This window comes from Myotis myotis, unplaced genomic scaffold, assembly GCF_014108235.1.
Source record: "Myotis myotis isolate mMyoMyo1 unplaced genomic scaffold, mMyoMyo1.p scaffold_m19_p_3, whole genome shotgun sequence".
Lineage (NCBI taxonomy): Eukaryota > Metazoa > Chordata > Mammalia > Chiroptera > Vespertilionidae > Myotis > Myotis myotis.
This window is the reverse complement of record NW_023416335.1, coordinates 91,453,142-91,476,010: the sequence shown is the minus strand read 5'-3', so window position 1 is coordinate 91,476,010 and position 22,869 is coordinate 91,453,142. Positions and strand designations below refer to the sequence as shown.

The following is a 22,869-nucleotide window of genomic DNA, read 5'->3' as shown; positions in this document are numbered from 1 at the left end:
CTTTGTAAGCATTTTCCTGTTCTGCCAGATATAATAGCAGTTCCTGCCCTAAAATGAAGGGGGGAGGGAGGAGAGTAATATTTACCATAAGAGGAGAAAAAGAAACTGCCTAAGCACTTTTCCTGAGCCAAGTGAAACAAAACATCAAATCAAGTTTATTCTTAACGAAAGATATTTAAATACTCGTGGCATTAGTTTTATTCTTAAAATCCGTGGTATCACGTTTTCAAACTCTGGATTTATATTGCAACTTTGAACAATAATCTTTCTGTTTCCTAATAGTTTTACTTTATTTACTTTATTTCTGTATGAATACACATATCACATGCAAGACTTTGGTTAATGTTGAACACTGAAGCAATAAAGAAAGGAGAGTTAAGGCCCTCAAATTGCCTCCTAGAGCAGAGTGAGATGCAAAACCACAGAGAAAAAACAGATGAAAACAAAGTTATATCTGATAAAGAAATAAAGAACTACAACCAACTCTATCTCTTGTTTTAAAACACAAAACTTTTTGCCACTTGCATTTTTTAGCACAAGAATTTTCTTACTTAAACATTACTTGAAAGTTTTATATTAAATAATCTAAAATAATCTGTTGGGGTTTCTCCAGTAAGTAGACTCTATCTCAGAACTATCAATTTTTAATTGCTTTTTTTCCAGGATTTTTCACAAAACTCTGTAAGGAAACACCAAATGAAATAGTAACAGATTCTTACTTTATAATGAAGTTACAAATACATTTTACATATTTTCCTAGCTTTTCCCCTTCACTCTGCATTATCTATGATAGTTGTCATATTTACCAGGGTAGATTATAAATCAGACAAGTTCAGCCTTTCAGGTTGAAAAATGGAGGTGAAAGGCACAGCGGAAAATATGTAAAGTATAATTAAAACCATATGACCAGAGATATTGAAGCAGTACTTGTTGGAGGAAACCCAAGTAAAAATCAAACCTGTCCTGGTGTTAGTGACATTATCCAGTCCATTTGGGACAAGTAGACATCATTTGCTAAATGTTCTTTTTTTTTTCTTTTTCTTAACAGCAAGAGTACCTAGGGAAATGAAATCCTAACAAGATAGTTATGGCTATAGCTATCTTTGTAGAATAGTGAAATTCATAGTTCTTAATGTAAAACTGGTATCTTATTTAAAACAGTAATCACTTATTTAGAAATATAGTTTAAGATTGGGTAAGGGTAGTTTTACCAAAGCGTATTAAAAGATCTATTATGACAATGCTGAATCAAAAACATTTCTACTTTTCTATGATGTCTTCTTGATTAAAGACCTGAGGATTCCAGTAAGACACAGATAATCTAATTGCTTACTGTTGAACATGAAAAGCGAGAAGTGATGGAATGCAAACTGTCTCCCCTACTACATTATAAATGACCTCACATGTTATTGCCTCACAGGCTAATGATGGATATAAGTGTAAGGATATACAGAAATTTAAGAACTCTCCAAGTTGTAAAGCAATTCCACTAAAAACCTGTGACTTTGGTAATCTATCACCAAAGCCATTTCATGTCTATTTCTTCAGAGCATTCCAAGTGTCAATTATAATAATCTCAATAGACAACCAGAACATAATTTTCAATATTACTTTGGGATTCCAATAAACAACTCAAGTGTAGCAAGTCACTTACCCCCCAGAAACTGAATTCCTCCAGCCACTCTTCCCACTGTTCTGGAGATGAGCTCCGACACACAGCAACCCATGAGAGCAGTGAGAGCCACCAGGAGGAGGAGGCCACAACCTAGGCCTGTCACGATGGTACAGATCCTCCATTCTGCACTGGGGATGCCCTGGAAAGAGGCATAGCGCCCACATTCCTCCACCATCACCATCATCTGCCGGCTCTCATCATGCACAGGATATGAGCACCTCCGGAAAGTACCGAAGGACACAGGCTTGCCCAGCTGGGATCCCCAGAGCCAGTAAGGCATAAAGAACCCCACGCAGGAGGTAGCAGCACAAAGAAAGGAGAGCAAAGCCCAGATCACCCCAGCACACGTCAGGCTGGATGCCATCTTTCTCCAGATGGGGCAATGAGGACCCAAAGTAACTGCTCTGGGGCTGCAAGAGTAAGTGAAGGTGTGAAACCACCAGGTGTTGGGACCACAGGTAATCCACAGTTCTGTAATGGGGAGTGTCTATGAACAGAATGGATCTTCAGCCTCACTGGGCCTCAACTTCCGATCCTCCGTAGTAAGGGTGATGATCCCTGGTAAAACAATAAGAAATATTGAGAGTTTAATGTTTTTTAGTGAAGTAGATAACATCAATTCAGTTGATCGACAACTTTTAATTAATAAACACTCAAACTTGCCTCAAGACTTCAAAAGCAGGAAGTCTCTACATGAGCCCAAATAAAATGATTAGAATAAATTTCACACTTCCAGAATACCATAAATTCACCAAACTTTATAGACTGTCTGGACACATAGAATGGATGGAGCTAATAGTCACTCCCAGTACTCATGCAATAGCATCTGTGAATCCCTTCAATCTTAACTATCCTCTCCTGGAGTAAGTGAAAGAAAGCCAGTGTATGACTCATTTTCATCTCTGCAATTTTGATTCATTGGTTCCAATAAAATTTTTGGAACTATCTCTCCAGTTCAATGATTGTCAGTGTCTAATCTGAAAAGTAATCCATACTTTCCAGTACTCTATAGCCAACCCCAATTATTCAAATAGTTCCACAAGCATTTGATTACCACCCCTGCTTCTGTTTCAGAAAGAGTTCCTGAACCATTTCCCACACTTTCCATAAAGAAATAAATACAGAAGCCCAAAGCCCATGCACCCTGGAGTTCCGTTTCCAAAACTCTCAACTCCAGCGTTCAGAGTCCACAGCAAACGCCCCCTTCCCTCACCTCTCCTCTTTCCCAAGCCTCGCCCCGCGGCTTCCTCTCCACCTCGCAGCCCCCTGTACAGTCCAGTGTGTCACTCCAGGGGAGCTCCGGCGACTATTTTTTTTTTAAACCTTGTCAACTGCGGCCAGCGCCAGCGTTAACGATTAAAGTTGTCTGTCTGGGCCATGAGGCTGGGGACGGCGAGCGGGGGTGACATAAGGGACGAGGGGGAGGGGGCATCATCTAGAGCTGGGGTAAGGAGCCCTGGGGTAAGGCCAAGGCAAGCCCATAATCAGCCCCAGCAATGTCCTCACCCACCCACCCCCACCCTCGAAGACACATAAGATCCCTGAATCCAAAAAGAGGGAGCGAGGTATTTTCCAGCCGGTCTCTGAAGGGAGGGGACCAGGATGGGAAGGCAGCAACGCCCCGAGGCAGACGCCAACAGCCGACGCGGCGGGTCGGGAGAGCCCAGCCCGCAGCCCCGCGCAGGAAGTCGGAGCCCGGGAGCCGCGCGACTCCGGCGTCCGGGGACCGGGGGGCCGAGGAGAGAAAGCGGTGGAGCCCACGCCCCGGGGCGGCCGAGCTCCTCACTCACATGGCTGGCGGGCGGCGGCCACCTTCTCCCCGCGCCGGGGCGCACACACAACTTGCTGTCTTTCCCGGACGGAACATCCACAGCCGAGAAGACCGTTCTTCCTTCTTCGCTGCTGCCCCTGAAGCCACAGAGAGCCCGGGCCAGACTGGGAGAAGGAGCAGGGCCCGGCTCCGGAGGCTGCCCAAGAGGACGGGCTGCGCCGCCACCAGTGGAGCCCGCGCTCCCCGCGTGTCTCGGGCGGGGGCTTGCACGCAGATGCACAGACCTCTCTTTGGCAGGCGAGGCACGCACCGCCTCCTCCTCCGCTGCCCGGCCCTCCTCTTTCTGCTGTTCCCTCCCCTCTCGCCCCGCGGACCCGGAGCAGACAGACCCGGACAAGGGGCGGTCGGCGGGGACAAGGCGCGCGGGGCGCGGAGGGGCGCGCCCCTCTGTGCGCTGGGGTCCAAGCCCATCTCTTGGGGTGGCTTTCGCGGCTCCTCCAGCCCCGAGCTTCCTCCTACTCTCCTCTCATTGTGACTCTTTCAAAAGGGAGAGCGGCGGAGGCAGACAGACCGACCGAGAAGTCGGGGAGAAAGTTAATTGTCTTTTGGGGAGCTCGCTAGGGGCCTTGGAAGATGAGACACGTTTCCTGTTTGCTTTTGTAGGTCTGGTATTTGGGATTTAAACTCCGGTTGTAGATGAGAATGGGGGCCAAAGACTGGGTGAATTGACCCTTTTGAACTTTGAGGACGCTCTTGGGATGTGGTTACTTCGGAAGTGGGTGAACAATGTGGACTTGGGAATGAGAAATGAATAGTCTGGCGGCCGGCTTTCTAGGCTGACCAGGGAGAAGGCTAGGGGCGACTCCCAGCAAAAGGGAGCCTCTCCCAAGACACTTTCTTTGGGAACTTTCAAGGCTTAGCGTTCCAGCTCGCTCTCTCCCTCTCCTCCCCTCCTTTCACCCTCTCCCACTCCTTCCCTTCCCTTCCATCTCTCCAGTCAGTCTTGAAATCAATACTGACATTGGATTTATTTTCTAAGAAACAACTGATTTTTATTTTCCTTCCAGACGAGGTTTGGGATTTTTGTTTGTTGTTACTTTTCATGAGCGCTATCCCTTTGGCAGTTTAGAGCTACATTCAGTAGAAGACTGTGAAAGTCATCCTGAGTCTAGGAATAGCAGTTTGTGAAGTAGATACTTTCCCAGATATAGTTTGTGACTTGCTTCTTCAAAGTAATTGAAAGAAATAAATGAGTATGTATATAGTAAATTTTCAAATTGCACCATTTTATTTAGCTATGATGGTATATTTTCCCCCACAATTACAGCTGGAAATGTGCATTCTTTCATTATTATTTTGAAAGGCTTTGAGTAAGAGTCTTTTTGAGGTCATAGACTCTTTTAAGAATATGATGAAACTGATAAGCCTCCCAGAAAAGAAGTGCACATACATATTAAGCTTTATCACAGTGGAACAAGGGGGGTGGGGAGAGATTATGCTCCCCATGGCACATTTGGCAAGTTTAGGACACATGATTTTTTTAAAGATTTTTTTTTTATTGAGTTTTAGAGAGAGAGAAAGAAACAGGGATGTGAGAACGAAACATCCCACACAGCCCCAGCCAGAGCTTGGTACTCCTTTTTGATTACCGTCATCAGGGAGGTGCTATTAGTGTCTAATGGTTAGAGGCAGGTGATGCTTCTAACCACACTGCCATGTAAGGGACAGCTCCTCAGAATGATCCAGTCAATAGTACCATGGTTGGAAAAACCCATTTCAATGAAATATTAGATGGGTCCCTGTTCCCCTGCAGCCCATCCATGAATCCCAGATTTAAGTGATTCAAATGGTCTTATACAAAACACTGGATACTGAGTTCAATGACAGCATAGTGACTGGCTTCCAGTTATGTACTACATCCTAACCTAGTACACAGAACCTTCAGATCTACATAATGTGAAGGTAAAAGATATGACTGTGTGAAGACAAAATAATGATCATGAGATTCAGTTTCACTCTTCACACTAACTGCTGTGGAAATTGGTCTAGGACCTTTCTCACTCTTGGATGAGTTTTAAGCACTGAGATGGGTGGCTGGGATTAAGTACTTGCAGTGTCATACACTAACTTTTCTTATAGGTTACTTCATCTAGTCCTCAAAAAAGAAGAAAAAAACTATGGGAAAAGTACAATTATCATTTTACAGAGAGGTTAAGATCTTACAGCTAAAAAATAGGCTTTAAATTTTTTTATTTTATTATCTGCATTCTGTTAAATAGAGTAAAGGCTAATGGAGAGATCCTGCCTAAGGTAAAAAAGAAGATAAGGAAGAGCTGAATTTTTTAAAAAATCTATGGAATACCAGTTATTTGTGAAATCATAGTGTGTTATATACTAAGACTCAAATTCCTAACTTAGATGAGTGAATTTGGACAAATAGTGATTTTTTTGAGCCTAAATGACCTCACTTGTAAAAAGAGGTTGGAATAGACGACTTTTAATATTCTTCTACCTCATGACTTCCAGCATGATAACTAGATAGGTACTCTTATATTTGAGAAGGAGTTTAGGGGTCATCTAACTTTGTTCAAATACATAATTTTACAAATGATGAAGTAGAGCTTCAGAATCCTTCCAGTGTTTGAGCCTAGAATCCCTAAGATGAGCCTAGAATCCATGTACCCTAATTTCTCTTTTCATTCCACCATGTAATTATCTTCCCAAACTATAAAAATCTTGTGAATTACTCCTTGGGCTGTTGTATGTATAATTTATAGGCTAAATACATTATATCTTTAAAACCCTTGCATTAAATTTGCACCTTCAAAGGACCTTTAAATTACTTCCCAGCCAGAAATTCCCACACAGCAGATACCATTTATACCTCTTATTCTAGGTTTGAGTTTCTGTATGTTTGGAAAGTAGTCTCATAAGATGAGATCATCAATGTGAAAGTGTGTGGAAAGCTATAAAGCATCTATGACATCACTTTTAGTTGGCTACCCAATATTCATTCTCAACCCACTAGCCTTTGTTCACTGGATACTTTTTGGTGCCACATGACCTTGTTCTAACCAGTGAGTCTGCTGAGGAGGTCTCTGGGGAAGATTGAATTCTCCCCTTCTCTGATAAAAAAGAAGAGGCAAGAGAGAACAGTTCTCACCCTCCTGGCTGCCTTTGAACACATTCTTTCAGGATGAGATGTTTGGAAATGTGACAGCCTTCTTGTAGCCATGAGAGGAATCACAGAGACATAACCCCAGTACCCTAATATTGTGGAGCTACATACATCTTTTAGAATTTTTAAAAAGAAAGTTATAGAGTGATAATATGGTTTAAATCACAGTTATTTGAATTTTCTGCTTTTAATATCTGAGAGCATTTTTAATTGGTGAAGCACTGTGCAGCTAAGACATGGTCAATGACATGAAATACACATTAGTTATCATTGTGTCCCAGTGCTTGGCAATAAGAGATAGATACTTAATAATTCTACATTAGCTGAGGTAATTAATGAGCAAATTAACATCGTTGTGATTATTACCCTTGTTCTAGTGCAGCTTACAGAGTAGTTATTTAATTTTTAAAAAATGGAGTATGCTATGTGAAATTAGGGAAGGAGTAGAATAGTGAAATATATGGAACATACACCATGGGATCAATTACTTTTGACCATTGGAGAGAGTTTAGAATAGGACTTCTTTAGTTCACATTTGTGGCAAGCACTATGATTTGGCTGATACAATGTCCATTTCCAGCCCTCTTCTTCCATTTTCCAGTCTCCCTTGAAGTTTGAGTTGCTGTGTGACAGTGCTAGCCAATAAGATGAAAGTGGAGGGGTGTTGGTACCATCACATCCAGTTCTTCTTTCTTCCAGCCTGAATTTAAAATGGATGTGTTAGTGCCGTGAAGCACAGAAGCCATCTTTCAATCATGAGGTGACATGGATGAAAACAAAAGCCAGCACACAGAGCATAATGAAGTAAAATGGTGGGCAAAGTCTGGATACTGGTATCTTTGCTAGGCTGACACATTATCTTCAGACATCTCTTGAATGAGAACAATAACCCTTAGCTCTTTAAATCATTGTTATTAGCAATTAAAATATGCCTGCTATACTATTCAAATTAATTGCGCACTTGCAGTCCAGGAGTCAGCACCACAGTAAAGTGGATTAGACACAAAATACAGAGGCACTAAGCAGAGCAAAAAGAGGACAGAATAGTGCCAAGAGAGCACTGATTCTCCAGCAAATGGTGGCTGCAGTGGGTGTTCGTTGTCTCCAACACATATAAGAGAAGATGGGCCTTCTGAAAATCTGCCAATAGAAACAGGGATAGTTAAGAAAGTAGCTTACAAAATGCCTCCCCTTAAGTCTTAACTTTGAGAAATTAAAAAAGACAGAAATTCTCAGTATTATAAAATGGCCTGATCCAAGAAGGGTCCCCTTGAATACAGACCAAGAAGAGAGAGATGCAGAAAGGTGTAAGGTACAAGAGAACTAGAGGATAACAACAGAGACTCTAAATAGAGCAAGGGAAGAAAAATTTTTCTTAGCTGCTGCTGGCTGTGGAGCTCCTCAGCTATCTACTAGAATATATCATTTGTTCCTCTATGGATACTGTGAGATACCCCAGGAAATGCTCCACTGGCTTAAACTGTCATCACAGTCTTCAGTACAGAAAGATATAAAATAAACAATTTGAGATATTGGTAAGTTTTCCATTTCCTTCTGTCCTTCCTTCCTAAACTACCCTTTCCTTTCATGAATCCCTTTTTAAGACAAATTTAAATGGAAATTGCTATGGTATTTTACTGCATTGTGTCCATCTCTTCAATATAGGTGGGGGGGAACTCACAAGATAAGTGACCTCTTGGGTTTCCTGGTCTCCATTTCAAGTAGTCTCTGAGTGGGATCCTGCTTTTAGAATGTTCATTCTCCCACTTTTACACATACATTTATCATAGCTATCCCTACATCCTGTTATAAAAGGGTTGCCTATTTCTTTTCCTATGAACTTTATTTCATGTGTTTGATAAACTCAAGACCCCTCCTCCTTGTAGAAATTGTATATACCTAGTTATGTACAGCTTCTAAACAGTGATTTGTATGACTATACTCCTCAGGAATGCTGATGAAAATAAGGTGTATATAGTGTGTGGTCTGCTCCTAGGTGTGCTGTCCTCATTATTCATTTAATGTTTGAGGCAGCTCTCCCTCTCAGAAGCACACCTGCACTCTTCCTATACCCTCCTTTCCCCCCTCAGGTGCATTGCCTTTACCCTTCTCTCTCCTAAGGGCCCTTCTTTTGCCTATGTAACTTGTTTCCTGCACCCATTTCTTCTATAAATCACTTCTTCTACCTCTATGATGTTATAAATAAACTTTCTCTTATAGTTTGAGTCTTGGCTCTGAATTCTTTCTTAGCTAAATTCAATTATCGAGGTTGCTGAATGGCAGTCTGGTCTGACGCCTCCAGTCTAACATCTGGTGCCATTTTCATCACTGTCAACAAGTATTTTGGGAGAAAGGTACAAGAGAGGGAAGGAACCAGTGAAGACAGAGTTAAGAATGAGTAATAAGGTGTCAGGCTGAGAAAATAAAACATCCAGTGAGAAATTGCTGTGAGGAATCACCAAAGATTTGGTAAGAATGGAAATATCTTCAATTCAATTTTAAGTTGCTTATTACATCTCAGAATATATGCTTGTCCCTTGCACAAATTTTGTAAACTTATTTTAGAGAGCAAAGTTATTAAGGTACAGTCTAGCATGGGCACAAATTGCACAGAAAAGGGACAACACACTTAGAAAAGTGAGATGATCTGGAAATTGAACAAATTCAATAGGAGCATGAATTCAGAGGCAGGGATGACTAAGAGAACATAAGAAACACGAGAACACCTTGATCTATGGAAAATGAGTAATGGGACCCATGTATGAAGTTTTGAGTCAAGTTCATTCAAAATTAATGAAAACATTAACCACAACTGTTACAATTATATGTGCAAAAAATTAGATGTAGTGATTTTAATAAATATATCTAAACTTACATAAGTAATAAGAGCTGGTATTCACACTTAAACCAGGTCTGTCTGATTCTATATCTCATTCCTGTTGCATGCTACCAGAATCTTCATAATATGGTAATTAGGTATACCATCTTATCAAGCCCTGTGGGTCCTTGTTCATTTCTGAGTTTCTTGTTTAAAGATTTAATCAGAAAATCCCAAATCACAATGGAAAAAAATTAAGAAAACAACTCAGGTGGTGTTTTAAATTAAAATAACTTGGAAACAAAAGAAATGTAAAGCAAATTACGGTGGCTATATTATATTAGACAAAGTAGACAATAAAACAAAGAGACAAAGAAGGTCAGTACATAATGATAAATAGGTCAATCCAACGAAAGAATAAATCATTTGTAAATATTTATGTACCAAAATGTACAGAGAAAATATTAACAAATTTAACTGAAAATATACAGCAATACCATAATTGTAGGAGACATTAGTACTCTACTTTCATCAATAAATAGATCATTCATGCCCTGACCGGTTTGGCTCAGTGGATAGAGCATCGGCCTTTCGGGCTCAAGGGTCCCAGGTTCAATTCCGGTCAAGGGCATGTACCTTGGTTGTGGGCATGTCCCCAGTGGGGAGTGTGCAGGAGGCAGCTGATTGATTTTTCTCTCTCATCGATGTTTCTAACTCTCTATCCCTCTCCCTTCCTTTCTGTAAAAAATCAATAAAATATATTTTTTTAAAAAATAGATAATTCATGCTAAATCAATAAAAAACATTGGCCTTAATGAAACATTAGATCAGATGGACTTAAAGACATGTAGAGAGCATTTCATACAAAAGCAACAAAATACACATTCTTCTCAAGTAAACATGGGAACTTCACCAGGAGAGATCATATCATAGGTCACAAAAATAATCTTAATAAATTTAAGAATATTGAAATAATATCAAATATCTTTTTGAAAACAATGGTCTAAAACTATAAATCAATTACAAGAAGAAAACTGAAAAATTTATAAATGTGTAGAGATTAAATAACATGCAATTGAACCAACCAGTGGGCGAAAAAATAAAACAAAAGGGAAGTAGAAAAGAAACCTTGAGCCAAGTGAAAATGGGAGTACAACACACCAAGACATTTGCAATCCAGCAAAAACTGTCCTAAGAGGGACGTTATAATGATAAATGTCTATATTAAGAAACAAGGAAGACCTCAATTAAGTAACCTAACTTTACAACTCAAGAAATTAGAAAAAGAAAAACAAACAAAGCTCCAAGTTAGTAGAAGGAAGGGAATAACAAAAATCAGAGCAGAATAAATGAAAAAGAAACTACAAAGACAATAGAAAAGATCTATAAAACTAAGAGCTGGTTCTTTGAAAATATAAACAAAATAGAGAAACCTTTAGCTAGATTCCCTAAGGAAAAATAAAGACAGAGGACTCAAATAAATAAAATCAGAAATAAAAGAGGAAACATTACAGCTGACACCACAGAAATACCAAAACATATAAAACAATTAGCAACAATTATATACCAACAAATTGGACAACACAGAAATGGATAAGTACCTAGATCAGCCGTGGGCAAACTACGGCCCACGGGCTGGATCCGGCCCGTTTGAAATGAATAAAACTAAGAAAAAAAAGACCATACCCTTTTATGTAATGATGTTTACTTTGAATTTATATTAGTTCACACAAACACTCCACCCATGCTTTTGTTCCGGCCCTCCGGTCCAGTTTAAGAACCCATTGTGGCCCTCGGGTCAAAAAGTTTGCCCACCCCTGACCTAGATACATATAACCTAACAAGACTGAATCATGAAGAAAGAAAAAATCTTAGTAGATCAATTACTAGTAAGGATATTAAATCATTACTCAAAAAACTTCCAAAAACCAAAAGTCCAGGATTATAGGTCTTTACTAGTGAATTCTACGAAACATTTAAAGAAGAGTTAAGACCAGTTCTTCTGAAACATATCCAAAACATTGGAGAGGAGGAAATACTTCCAAGCTCCTTTGTGAGGCCAGCATTACCCCAATACCAACACCAGAAAAGGAAAACACAAAAAAGAAAATCATAAGTCAATATCTCTCAGTAACTTACAGGCAAAAATTATTAACAAAATATTAGCAAACAAAAACAGGAATAACTTAAAAGGATCATATGCCATGATGAACTCAGATTTATTCCAGGGATTCGAGGGTGGCTCAACACCGGCAAGTCAATCAATGTGATACACCATATTAACAAAGTAAACGATAGCTCTGGCCAGTTTGGTTCACTGGATAGAGCGTCGGCCTGGGGACTGAAGGGTCCCAGGTTCGATTCCAGTCAAGGGCATGTACCTTGGTTACGAGCACATCCCCAGTGCGGGGTGTGCAGGAGGCAGCTGATGGGTGCTTCTCTCTCATCGATGTTTCTGACTCTATCCCTCTCCCTTCCTCTCTGTGAAAAAGCAATAAAATATATTTTTAAAAAACAAAAAAAACAAAGTAAAGGATAAAATTATATAATCATCTTAATATATGCAGAAAAATAATTTGATAAAATTCAACATCCAGCCTAGCCAACATGGCTCAGTGGTTAAGCATTGACCTATGAACCAAGAGATCAGGGTTCCATTCTGGTCACGGCACATGCCTGGGTTGCTGGCTCAATCCCCAGTAGGAGGTGTGCAGGAGGTAGCCAATCAATGATTTTCTGTCATCATTGATGTTTCTATCTCTTTCTCTTTCTGTTCCTCTCTAGAATTGATAAAAATATAGTTTTTAAAAATTCAATATCCATTCATTACAAACTCTCAACAAAATGTATATAAAGGAAACATCCTTCAACATAGTAAAAGCTATATATAACAAGGCCACATCTAACAACATACTCAATGATAAAAAGCTGAAGGCTTCTTCTCTAGTGCAGAAACAATACAAGGATGCCCACTCTTGTTACTTTTACTCAATGTAATATTGGAAGTCTAGCCAGTGCAATTAGGCAAGACAGATAAATAAAAGTCATTCAAATTGAAAATCAAGAAGTAAAACCGTCTCTTTATAGATGACATGATTTTACATATATATTACTATTATTTGTTAATGATAAAGAGGTCAATCCAACAAAAGGATATAACATTTGCTAATATTTATGCACCCACCATAGTAGCACCTAAATATAAAAAGCAAATATTAAAGGGTAAAATATACAGCAGTATAATAATAACAAGGAACCTTACTACTCCACTTTCATCAATAAATAGATTGATGAAATAAACAGAATCAATAAAAACATTGGCCTTAGTGATATATAAAGACTCCAGCAAAATCTGTTAGAACTAATAAATATACTCTGAAAAATTTCAGGATACAAAATCAATATACAAAAATCTGTATAACAATCAGAAAGAAAATTAAGAAACAATCTCAGAGAGTCCAAGATGGCGACCCCCATGGTGCGGCACGGGGGGTCCTCCTGGCGTGGAAAGTGCCTCTGCCTCACCTCTCCCTGGCAGGTAAAAGGTGTCTGCTTTCTGCAGCATACGTGGACAGCCAGAAATGGGAAGCAAGAGAAAAAGAAGATTGTCACCTCGTTGATCTGGCATCTTTAATGGATAAAACATACGAGAAAAAGTTGCCTGTCAGTTCTTTAACAATATCACGGTTTGTGTACAACATTTCATCTCGAGAAGAGATAGATCATGCAGAATATTACCTTTACAAATTCCGGCACAGCCCCAGTTGCTGGTACCTGAGAGACTGGACTATCCACACCTGAATTAGGCAGTGTCTAAAATATGGTGCACAAGACAAGGCCTTATATACCCTTGCAAATAAGGTTCAATATGGAATTTTCCCAGATAACTTTACATTCAATTTACGGATAGATTATTTCATAAAGAAAAAAAAAATTACCAAGATGTTTTATCCATGGTTTTTGAGGTTATGATGCAAGTAGCCTTTGAAGTACCTTCCACCCAGCTTCTCTCCCTCTATGTTTTATACCACTGCCTGGGAAAGAAGACAGACTTCACTTGGGAAGAGGAGAGGAACTTCGGTGCATCCCTGTTATTCCCAGGCCTAAAGCAAAAGAACTCAGTGGGTTTGAGTTCCCAGCTGTATGGCTATGCACTTCTGGGGAAGGTGGAATTGCAGCGAGGACTGCAGGCTGTGTATCACAACATGCCTCTGCTGTGGCCACTAGGCTACCTTGACAAAGTCCTCCAGTTGATGGAGAAGGTGGCCTCCTCCCCAGAAGATGAAAAGCTATGTAGAGAAGCGCTCCACTTTCTGGACAGAGCACTGCAGGCTCTGATGGCTCCAGCCCAGGAGCCCTCAGAGGAACAGCCCCAAGAAGGGGAGGACAGCCAGGGCCCGGAAGAGCTGGTGGAGCAGTTGGACGTGGAGGAAACTGAACAATCCAAGTTTCCCCCCTACCTGGAGCGATTTAAGGCCTTACATTCCCAGCTTCAGGCTCTGGGCAAAGTTGAATCAGAGAGTCTTTTGATGCTAACCACCCATCTCATCAAAGACCAGCTGCCCGCCTGTGAAGCAGAAGACATCACCACCTACGAGCAGAAGTTGCAGCAATGGCATTGGGATTTGTTGTACTTGATTCAGCGGGAACAGGAGTTCAGGGAGAAGGCAACGCAGGAGCATCTGGCTCAGCAAGCAGCAAAGGCGGCTGCCTAACAGGCCCCACGGCCCAGTCCCACCACAGGGACTTCACCAGCCCCGTCATGGGATCACTGTGACCATCATGGGTTCACTGTGACCGTGATGGCAGCCTCAGCCTCCTCCATCTGCCTTCTCCTTCTGTTAGCCATCCACGTGTGAGGAACGCCTTGATGTTCTACAGACAGAGGCCTTGTGTCTGCCCTTGCAGGCTGCCCACTCTTAGTTCCAGGGGCTGTGGAACTAGGAAAGTGGTCAGACTGCAACCACCAGCTACCTTGGAGCTCCTGATGGGGTGCCAGGGTTCAGGTATCCAGTCTCAAGCACAGGCTTTTGAATGGTCTCTCTTCCCCAACCTGAGGCAAACTGCACGTCCTGGGACTTCAGTCCCTTCTCCTCTCTGGGGCCGTCTCCACATTCTCCTTCCCTGTGTCTCACCCAGACCTGAACTGGGAGGTCAGTCAATGGCTTTCAAATTGCAGGAACCTCTGTGGCATTTTAGAATGTACGGACTCTTGAGGAGAAAGCTAGTCTTCTTGGCTGGGAGCTTCTCCATCATGTTGGGGTACCTTTTTCCAACCCATTGTCTCAGCTCCTTCATTAAGTAGGTCAGATGAGCCTTTTGTGCACGCACACATACAGCTTGTGAACACACATCTCAGTCAGAGAAGTTGCAGAAAATCTGGGACAGCATGGGCTTCCAGTGCATGGGAGAATGGGTAATTATCAAACCCTCAGGAGGCCAACATTCCTGAAGTTTCTTTGTGAAAGGGGTTGGGGCAGCTCTTGCTTGCTGTGTCATTTTGCCTTTAAGTGCAGTGTACTTCTATTCTGGAGTGCGGTCTTTTATCAAGAACCGGTGGAAATAAATGTTCTTGGATTCTTTTGTTGGGAAAAAAAAAAAAAAGAAACAATCTCATTCAGAGTTGTATCAAAAAGGATAAAAAATAAATGAGTAACAAAGTTTGATAATTACTTTGGAAATATAAAGTGTGATATAATTTATCTATATTATTCTTTTATGAATTAACTAGAGGCCCAGTGCACAAAATTCATGCATGGGTACGGTCCCTAGGCCTGGACAGTGATCAGAGCCTATCTGTGGGGTGACTGGTGAGGGGATCGAGGCCCCCCATTGGCACCCGCCTTGGCCAGCCTGGGACTGTGGGCTGGGGCAGCTCCTGCATTGCACATCTGCCCCCTGGTGGTCAGTGCGTTATAGCAACTGGTCGTTCCACCGTTTGGTCGATTTGAATATTAGGCTTTTATTATATAGGATATGGCATACAAATTTAAATCAATAAGCTATTCATACAAAGAAAAAAATGTGGTGTTATAAAATATTTTACATCAAATAATCAAAATGGAAAATGCCTACAATACATTATATATATATCTTTTCTATATGACCCAGTATGCATTTTAAAGCTGTACATAATTATGTTTAATACTGAATCAGTGTTATGCTTTTGATACTGTCAAATTCTTCATTTTTTCCCTTCCAGTATCAAGACATCTCAGACTTTTTCAGTGTTATAAATATGTTTTCTATTTTCTAAAAAATTCCCTAGCATATGTACAAAGATGAGTATAATGAGTTCTATAAAACGATATAGAATTCTTTATTGTGGACTAGAGGCCGGGTGCACAAAAATTTGTGCACTGGGGGGGTCCCTTAGCCCAGCCTGGCCCTCTCGCAGTCTGGGACCCCTCGGGGGATAACTACCTGCTGGCTTAGGCCCGCTCCCCAGGAGATTGGGCCTAAGCTGGCAATCAGACATCCCTCTGGCCGCCCAGAAGCCCTCGGGGGATGTCCACTTGCCAGCGAGGAGCAGGCCTAAGCTGCAGTCAGACATCCTTAGTGCTGCTGAGGAGGCAGGAGAGGCTCCCACCACCACCGCTGTATTGGCAGCCATCAGCCTGGCTTGTGGCTGAGCAGAGCACCCCCTGTGGGAGCACACTGACCACAGGGGGAAGCTCCTGCATTGAGCGTCTGCCCCCTGGTGGTCAGTGTGTGTCATAGTGACCAGTCATTCCCAGTGGTTCTGCTGTTAGGGTCACTTTGCATATTACCCTTTTATTATATAGGATAGAGGCCTGGTGCATGGGTGGGAGCTGGCTGGTTTGCCCTGAAGGGTCTCCCAGATCAGGGTGGGGGTCCTGCTGGGGTGCCTGGCCAACCTGGATGAGGGGCTGATGGCTGTTTGAAGGCTGGTCACACCCCCTTCAGGGTGGGGGTCCCCACTGGGGTGCCTTGCCAGCCTGGGTGAGGGGCTGATAGCTATTTGCACGTTGGTCACACCCCTTTCAGGGTGGGTGTCCCCACTGGGGTGCCTGGCCAGCCTGGGTGAGGGGCTAATAGCTGTTTGCAGGCTGGTCAAGCCCCCCCAGTGGGGACCCTCACACCATGGAGGTTTGGCCAGCCTCGGTGAGGGGCTGATGGCTGTTTTTGGGCTGGCAACACCCCCTTTAGGGTGGGGGGGGGTCCCCACTGGGGTGCCTGGCAAGTCTGGGTGAGGGGCTGAGGGCCATTTTCAGGCTGGCCAAGCCCCCCCTGGCGACAGAAGCTCCCAGCCTCTCCTTTTTTTCTTTTTTATTCTGGGATTTGTTTACCTTCTATAATTGAAACTTTGTATCCTTGAGAGGAGCTCAGAGCTGGCCAGGGCGGGAGGGAGGGAAGCTTCCTGCTCACTCCAGCTCCATGGCCACAGCCGGCTGAAAGCAGGTATCTGGGGTTTATTTACCTCCTATAATTGAAATTTTGTTGCTTTGAGTGGAGCTCAGAGCTGGGCTGCAGCAGGCGGGAAGCTTGACTTCCTCCATTATTGGGGCAACCAAGCCTCCTGCTTGCTCCAGCTCTGTGGCTTCCAGCCACCATCTTGGCATATAGTCACTCTGATTGGCTGGTGGGTGTGGCTTAAGGTGTAGCAAAGGTATGGTCAATTTGCATGTTTGTCTTTTATTAGTGTAGATAATATTTGCCATTAACCACTCATAACTTATAAGAAAGTTCACAAAGACTTGTTTCTATAGTATTTTAAAATCGTAAATTCTACCCTACCCCCACCAAAACAAGATGCATTGCAAGGACCAAATATACTAATAAAATGACCTAACAGAAGAAAGCCAAAACTTAAATACTTGATTTGGTATTATCACACTAATGGGGCTTAGACACTGATTTTTCTAAAGTAAGTAATTTTTTATCACAGCCATTGTGAAATAGCAGATGGCAAATGCTTCCTCCCCAGTTCTCTGATTTTCCTCAGGAGCAACTCCTCGTGAATGCACCTGGCCTCTGTCCACTCATCTGAGAACCTGGGGCAATTGGAAACTCCAGGAGGAACTGCACTTGCATTCTTGATTGTCTGCTCTTCTGTGAATCTTCCTCACAAGGAGGAGCACCTCTGTAAACTCTAGGGAGGACACATGCTGAGACAGAGAGAGGGCAAGTCTGCCTGCTCAGATGCTAGTTAGCATGCCCGTTGGCCTCTCATTAAGCTACATCTTCCCGTCCACTTTACCCTTTATCAGTAATAATAGCAATATTTTGATCTTCATCTGCCACTTTCCCCCTCAATTTGTTCAGTTATGACTGTAAAGGAAAAGTGCCACTTATCAGCTCCATCAGAGACCCCAATAGGAACTATCACAAACTAAAAGTAAGCACATTTAAATATTTATTAAATACTAGAGGCCCCATGCACAAAATTCATGCTCTGGAGGGTAGGGGGTGGGAGAGGGTCCCTCAGCCTGGCCTGTGCCCTCTCACAGTCCGGAATCCCTCTCACAGTCCAGGACCCCTCGCTCCTTACCACTTGCCTGTTCGCTGTTCCTTATCTCTTGGCTCACTGCTCCTTAGCGCTGCCACAGAGGTGGGAGAGGCTCCTGGCTAAGCTGTACTCCCCCTGTGGGAGCGCTCTGACCACCAGGGGACAGCTCCTGTGTTGAGCGTCTGCCTCTTGGTGGTCAGTGCGCGTCATAGTGACCAGTCGTTCCACTGGTCCTTCCGCAGTTTGGTTGATTTGCATATTAGGCTTTTATTATATAGGATTTGTGTGAGCCCTTATATGTTAAAGATACTATTTATCAAATATTTGCTGCAAATACATTTTTCCCGGTTTGACTTTTAAAATCTAGGCTCATTAGCGATTTCCCTTGTAGCCACATGGATTCCTTTAGATGCCTGTTTTTTTTCTCATTGGAATTCTATGTTATTTTTATTGCTATAATTTCTTTTTTTTAAGAGTCTGTTATTCTTGTTGAGTTCTATTTTCTTCTAGTTTGCACCCATAATGGCTTCACCCCTAACTTTATTTTTTAAAATATGTTTTCATTTATTTGAGAGAGAGAGGAAGAAAGAGAGAAAGAGAGAAAGATTGAGCCCACAATCTGGGCATGTGCCCCGACAGGGAACCTAACCAGCAACCTATTGGTGTACAGGACAGACATCCAGGCCCAGGCCTCAGGCTTCTTACTCTTTGTTGTTAATGCTTACAGGAGTCAAAAGGTCCTTCACAGGTGTTTTATTATGCTAATGAGCTCATCATATCTGAAAGAGGCTGAAGATTTTCATTCAGGGTTTTCATAGGACAGTGGCACCTCGTAGAACCCCTACTCCTAGGAGACTGACCTTTTAACAGCAATAACAGAACAGCTGACACTGAATGGCCACTTAAAACAGGCCCCAGCACTCTTCTAAGTGCTTCACCTGGTGACCTGGTTTGATCCACAACCCCAGGAGGCTGGCACTATTATTCCCAGCTTTCTGATGAGAAAACAAAGGCGTGGAGTGATTAAGTGATTTGCCCAAGTGCAGAACAGAGCTGGGAGGCACACGGAGTGGGGGCTGCTGGGGACCAGATGTGCACACTGATGACGCAGGAATTCCCAGCGTGAGTGACAACTGAGGCAGGACAGACAGTGACGGGAAGAGAGGGAAGGCAGCGAATAATGGAGACCCAAGGAGCACGTGCTGGGACCCGGCTGGACTCCTGACCCTCAGGGGTTTTATATTGCAGAGCCATCTTGCCCGGGAATCCGGAATCCAGAATCCAAGTTTTCCCAGGGTCCCCAGGACACGGAGCATGCAATTTCCACACCTGCCTACATTGCCAGTTAAGCACTGGGGTTCGTAGGCCCAGTGAGGGCAGGAGGCAGATAATCACAGTGTCAAAAGTGAGTGCTTAGCACCTGTTAAGCACCGGGCTGAAAGCTTTACGTGCATAATCTTATGCACACCCTGTAACATTCCATTGAGGCTGGTACTATAATCATACCCATTTTATAAATGAAAAAACCGGGCTCAGAGAGGGTACACAGGTCTAACTGGCAGAGTCTGTGTGACTCCAAAGTCACCACGTCCCTCTACTACCCCCAACCCTCGGGTGGGTGGGGTTGCTAAGTCCAGCTTTTCTCTGCCTCTTGCTCTGGGACACTCCGAAGGGCCCAACAGGGGACCTGGCCATTATTTCTCTAGAGCCCAGTGATAAAGAATCAATAAGGAAAAAGACTTGCTGTTTCCAGACTGTTCTATTTTATCTTCTTCCCACTAATGGAAACTGGTCCAGTGGTTCTCAACCTTTCTAATGCTGCGACCCTTTCATACAGTTCCTCATGTTGTGGTGACCCCAACCATAAAATTATTTTCGTTGGTACTTCATAACTGTAATTTTGCTACTGTTATGAATCGTAATGTAAATTTCTGATATGCAGGATGTATTTTCATTGTTCGCGACCCACAGGTTGAGAACTGCTGCTAGGCGATCAGAGCCTGTTTTGGGGGTGGGGAGGCACCAAGAGTTTGGCGATTCCCCACACACCTTCTCCCCTCCCCCCCTTGGTGCTGGTCGACCTCTGTGTGTTGGGGTGATGGGTGGCGGGGCCTTGGCCTGGCGCAGCACATGTCCCTCCACCCACCCCTGGTTCCCCATTCGCCACTGGGGGATGGGAGCTGCCGGCTAGGGAAGGGACCGAGAGGTGGAGTGGTCGTTCTCGCTGCCACCCCCAGTGGCCCGGGGCCCATGGATCGCTCCTGCCACCACACCCCACTGTTCGGTCATCCCAACAGTCCTGACGGCCTAGGCTATTATTAGTATAGATTACTATGTTGTGACTAATATGCCAGCAACACCAGGTCTGTATTAATGGGGTCAAGGAGAAAAGAGGGAGCTAATTTTAAGCAGTTAATATTGAAACAAATTGCCAAATGTTATATCTTAAATGCTGTGCCTGGTTGACTTGTCAACCAGTGTGAATATGTAGATGAAAAGAGAATGCTATTTGGCTAGTTATGTTTTTGAGAGATCAGTGTATCTGTGTGTTAAAAGCTAAAGAGCATGGGTGAGGTGACAAGAAGCAGAAGATACAAAAATAAAAATGGATTTAAGAGTAGTATACAACATCAACCACATCTGCAGATAGACATTAAAAGTGTTGGTGGGTGTGATAAACAGCAGGGTTGAGGTGGAGGAGAGAGAGGGAGAGGGAAAAAGAGGGGGAAGAGGTAAAGAGGGAGGGAAGGATGGAGGGAGGGAGGAAAGAGATAGAGACAGAGAGAGGGAAGGGGAGAGGGAGAAGACAGAGACAAGAAAACTGTTCTATTTCTGGTTTGGGGTTTCTTGTTTCCAGGGAGGAAGGGACAAATAGCTATGCTGTGTCGTCAACCTTGAAGGCACAAACATAGGGTACTTTCCATGTGTGGTTAGGAATGGGAAAAATATTGATCCAATGACTTAATTGCTCATGGGTATTGGTATGCCATGAGGAATACATGTCAACTTGGAAGCATTAACAGTTCGAGGGGCATTCACTATATGCAGGGAAATGGTAAGCTATGCTTGCTAACCTTTTCAACTTCTATAGTGACAATCCAGTATAATAATTGATGTTTGATGTGATGGCTTTTCCAACTGTCTTAGGCAATTAGCTAGTTCTTCCTCTGCTTCTAATCAATTTACTTCCACTAAAGAGATTGTTACATTGGTTAGGCTTATATGCATGCATACAAGTCCTTTGGTTGATCTCTCCCTCTTACTCCCACCCTTCCCTACCTTTCCTCTGAGGTTTGACGGTCTGATCGATGCTTCTTTGCCTCTGGATCTGTTTTTGTTCATCAGTTTATGTTCATTATATTCCACCAATGGACACAGACACGGGGGGGGGGGGTGTGAGGGCATGAGTAGGGGAGGTGGGGGGGGGCCAATGGGGTGATAAGGACACATATGTAATACCTTAATCAATAAAGAAAAAAACTTTTTTAAAAATATTATTACAATGCAATGTAATTGTGTGGTTGTGGATATGGACCCCAAGCCTGACTACTCTTTAAGAACTACCTTACTCAGTCTGCTAAGCATGTAGCAGGTGCTTACACTGTAAGGCCTAACATTTCATGGGCTGCCTTGATGTCTTTGAGTCTCACAGGGCCTCCCCATCCAGAAAGAAAGGCTGATCACCTGACTGGCTCCCTATCAGCCAGATCAGCTATATCCCACAAGGTCCTCAACTTAATGGTTTACCTCCCTGCCAGCTATCAAAATTATTCAAATAAGTCAATCACATCCTTCTTTGGAAACCAGGGGGTACCTTCCCCTCTTGCTACTACAAAGCCTGCTTCCCACACCCCCTGCTTGTTCACTCTACTCCCAAGTGCAACAGAAGTATGGCCCTGCATAGTGTGCAGGTTCCTCCTTCCCCAGGCTATGGTATATAAGATTAATAAACTTCTGTCACCTCATGTGTCCAGTGTCAGGTATCATGTGTTCAGCCATCTCATCCTATTTAGGTTAACAGACTTCTTCCTCATTAAGGAGGTGATTAGGAGGTGATCAGAAAAGTGTTAAATAAATACTTGATTGAAAACATTAATGTAAGACCCTATAACATCAAAAAAACGACATTACATATTTTTATGTTTTTCTTAAAGGCACTGAATTATACAATACTAGTGGCCCTGTGCATGAAATTTGTGAATGGGGAGGTGTCCCTCGGACCGGCCTGTACCCTCTCTAATCTGGGACCGCTGGCTCCTAACTGCTCACCTGCCTGCCTGCCTGGTTGCCCCCAACTGCTCCCCTCTGCTCACCCCCAACTGCCCCCCCACCAGCCTTCTCACCCCCAACTGCCCCCCCTGGCCTTCTTGCCCCCAACCCCTCCCCACCAGCCTGCTCGCCCCTAACCTTCCTCTGCCTCAGCCCCGCTACCATGGTTTTGTCCAGAAGGACATCCAGAAGGTCTCTCGGAAGGTCTCCTGGTCTATTTTGCATATTATCCTTTTATTAGTATAGATGCATTAGAAATATTGCCATATAGCAAAAACTAAAAGTTTGAAATGTAAAATCCTTACATATTTAGAAATATATTAACTAAATCAGCTATTCCTTGATTGATGCAGTTAAAATTTTTACTAGGTAATTAAAATAAGCAATTACTTGAAAATTATTAAAATATGCTAATATTGAGCCCTGGAGAGTGTGGCTCAGTTGGTTGGAGCATCGCTCCATACACTGATGGGTGGCAGATTCAATTCCCAGGTGGGGCACATACCCCAGTCAGGGTGCATACAGGAGGCAATAGATCAATATTTCTCTCTCACATCAATGTTTCTCTCTCTCCTTCTTTCCCTTTCTCTCTCAAAAATCAATGGAAAACATATTCTTGGGAGAGGATTTTTTTTAAAAGTGATAATATTGAGAGATTTTTTTCTTTTAGCTTATTCATATTTCTGAA

General features: G+C 42.9%; 1 protein-coding gene and 1 pseudogene across 4 annotated transcripts in view; one reads left to right on the top strand and one right to left on the bottom strand.

Annotated features, from left to right (window-relative positions):
• The window catches only part of LHFPL6 (LHFPL tetraspan subfamily member 6), a 268,570-nt gene extending 264,806 nt beyond the window's left edge, over positions 1-3,764 (bottom strand). Inside the window, exons 1-2 of one of the 4 annotated variants that reach the window (XM_036297739.1) lie at positions 3,466-3,764; positions 1,655-2,233 (exon numbers count right to left, since the gene is read on the bottom strand). In XM_036297739.1, the coding sequence (XP_036153632.1) occupies positions 1,655-2,039 (385 nt within the window). In that variant the 5' untranslated portion in view covers positions 2,040-2,233; positions 3,466-3,764. The remainder of the gene's footprint in view (positions 1-1,654; positions 2,234-3,465) is intronic. The other 3 variants (XM_036297742.1, XM_036297741.1, XM_036297740.1) reach the window with 3 other exon arrangements.
• Positions 3,765-12,905: 9,141 nt separating this feature from the next.
• On the top strand, positions 12,906-14,157 carry LOC118651576 (annotated as a pseudogene).
• Positions 14,158-22,869: the final 8,712 nt, after the last annotated feature.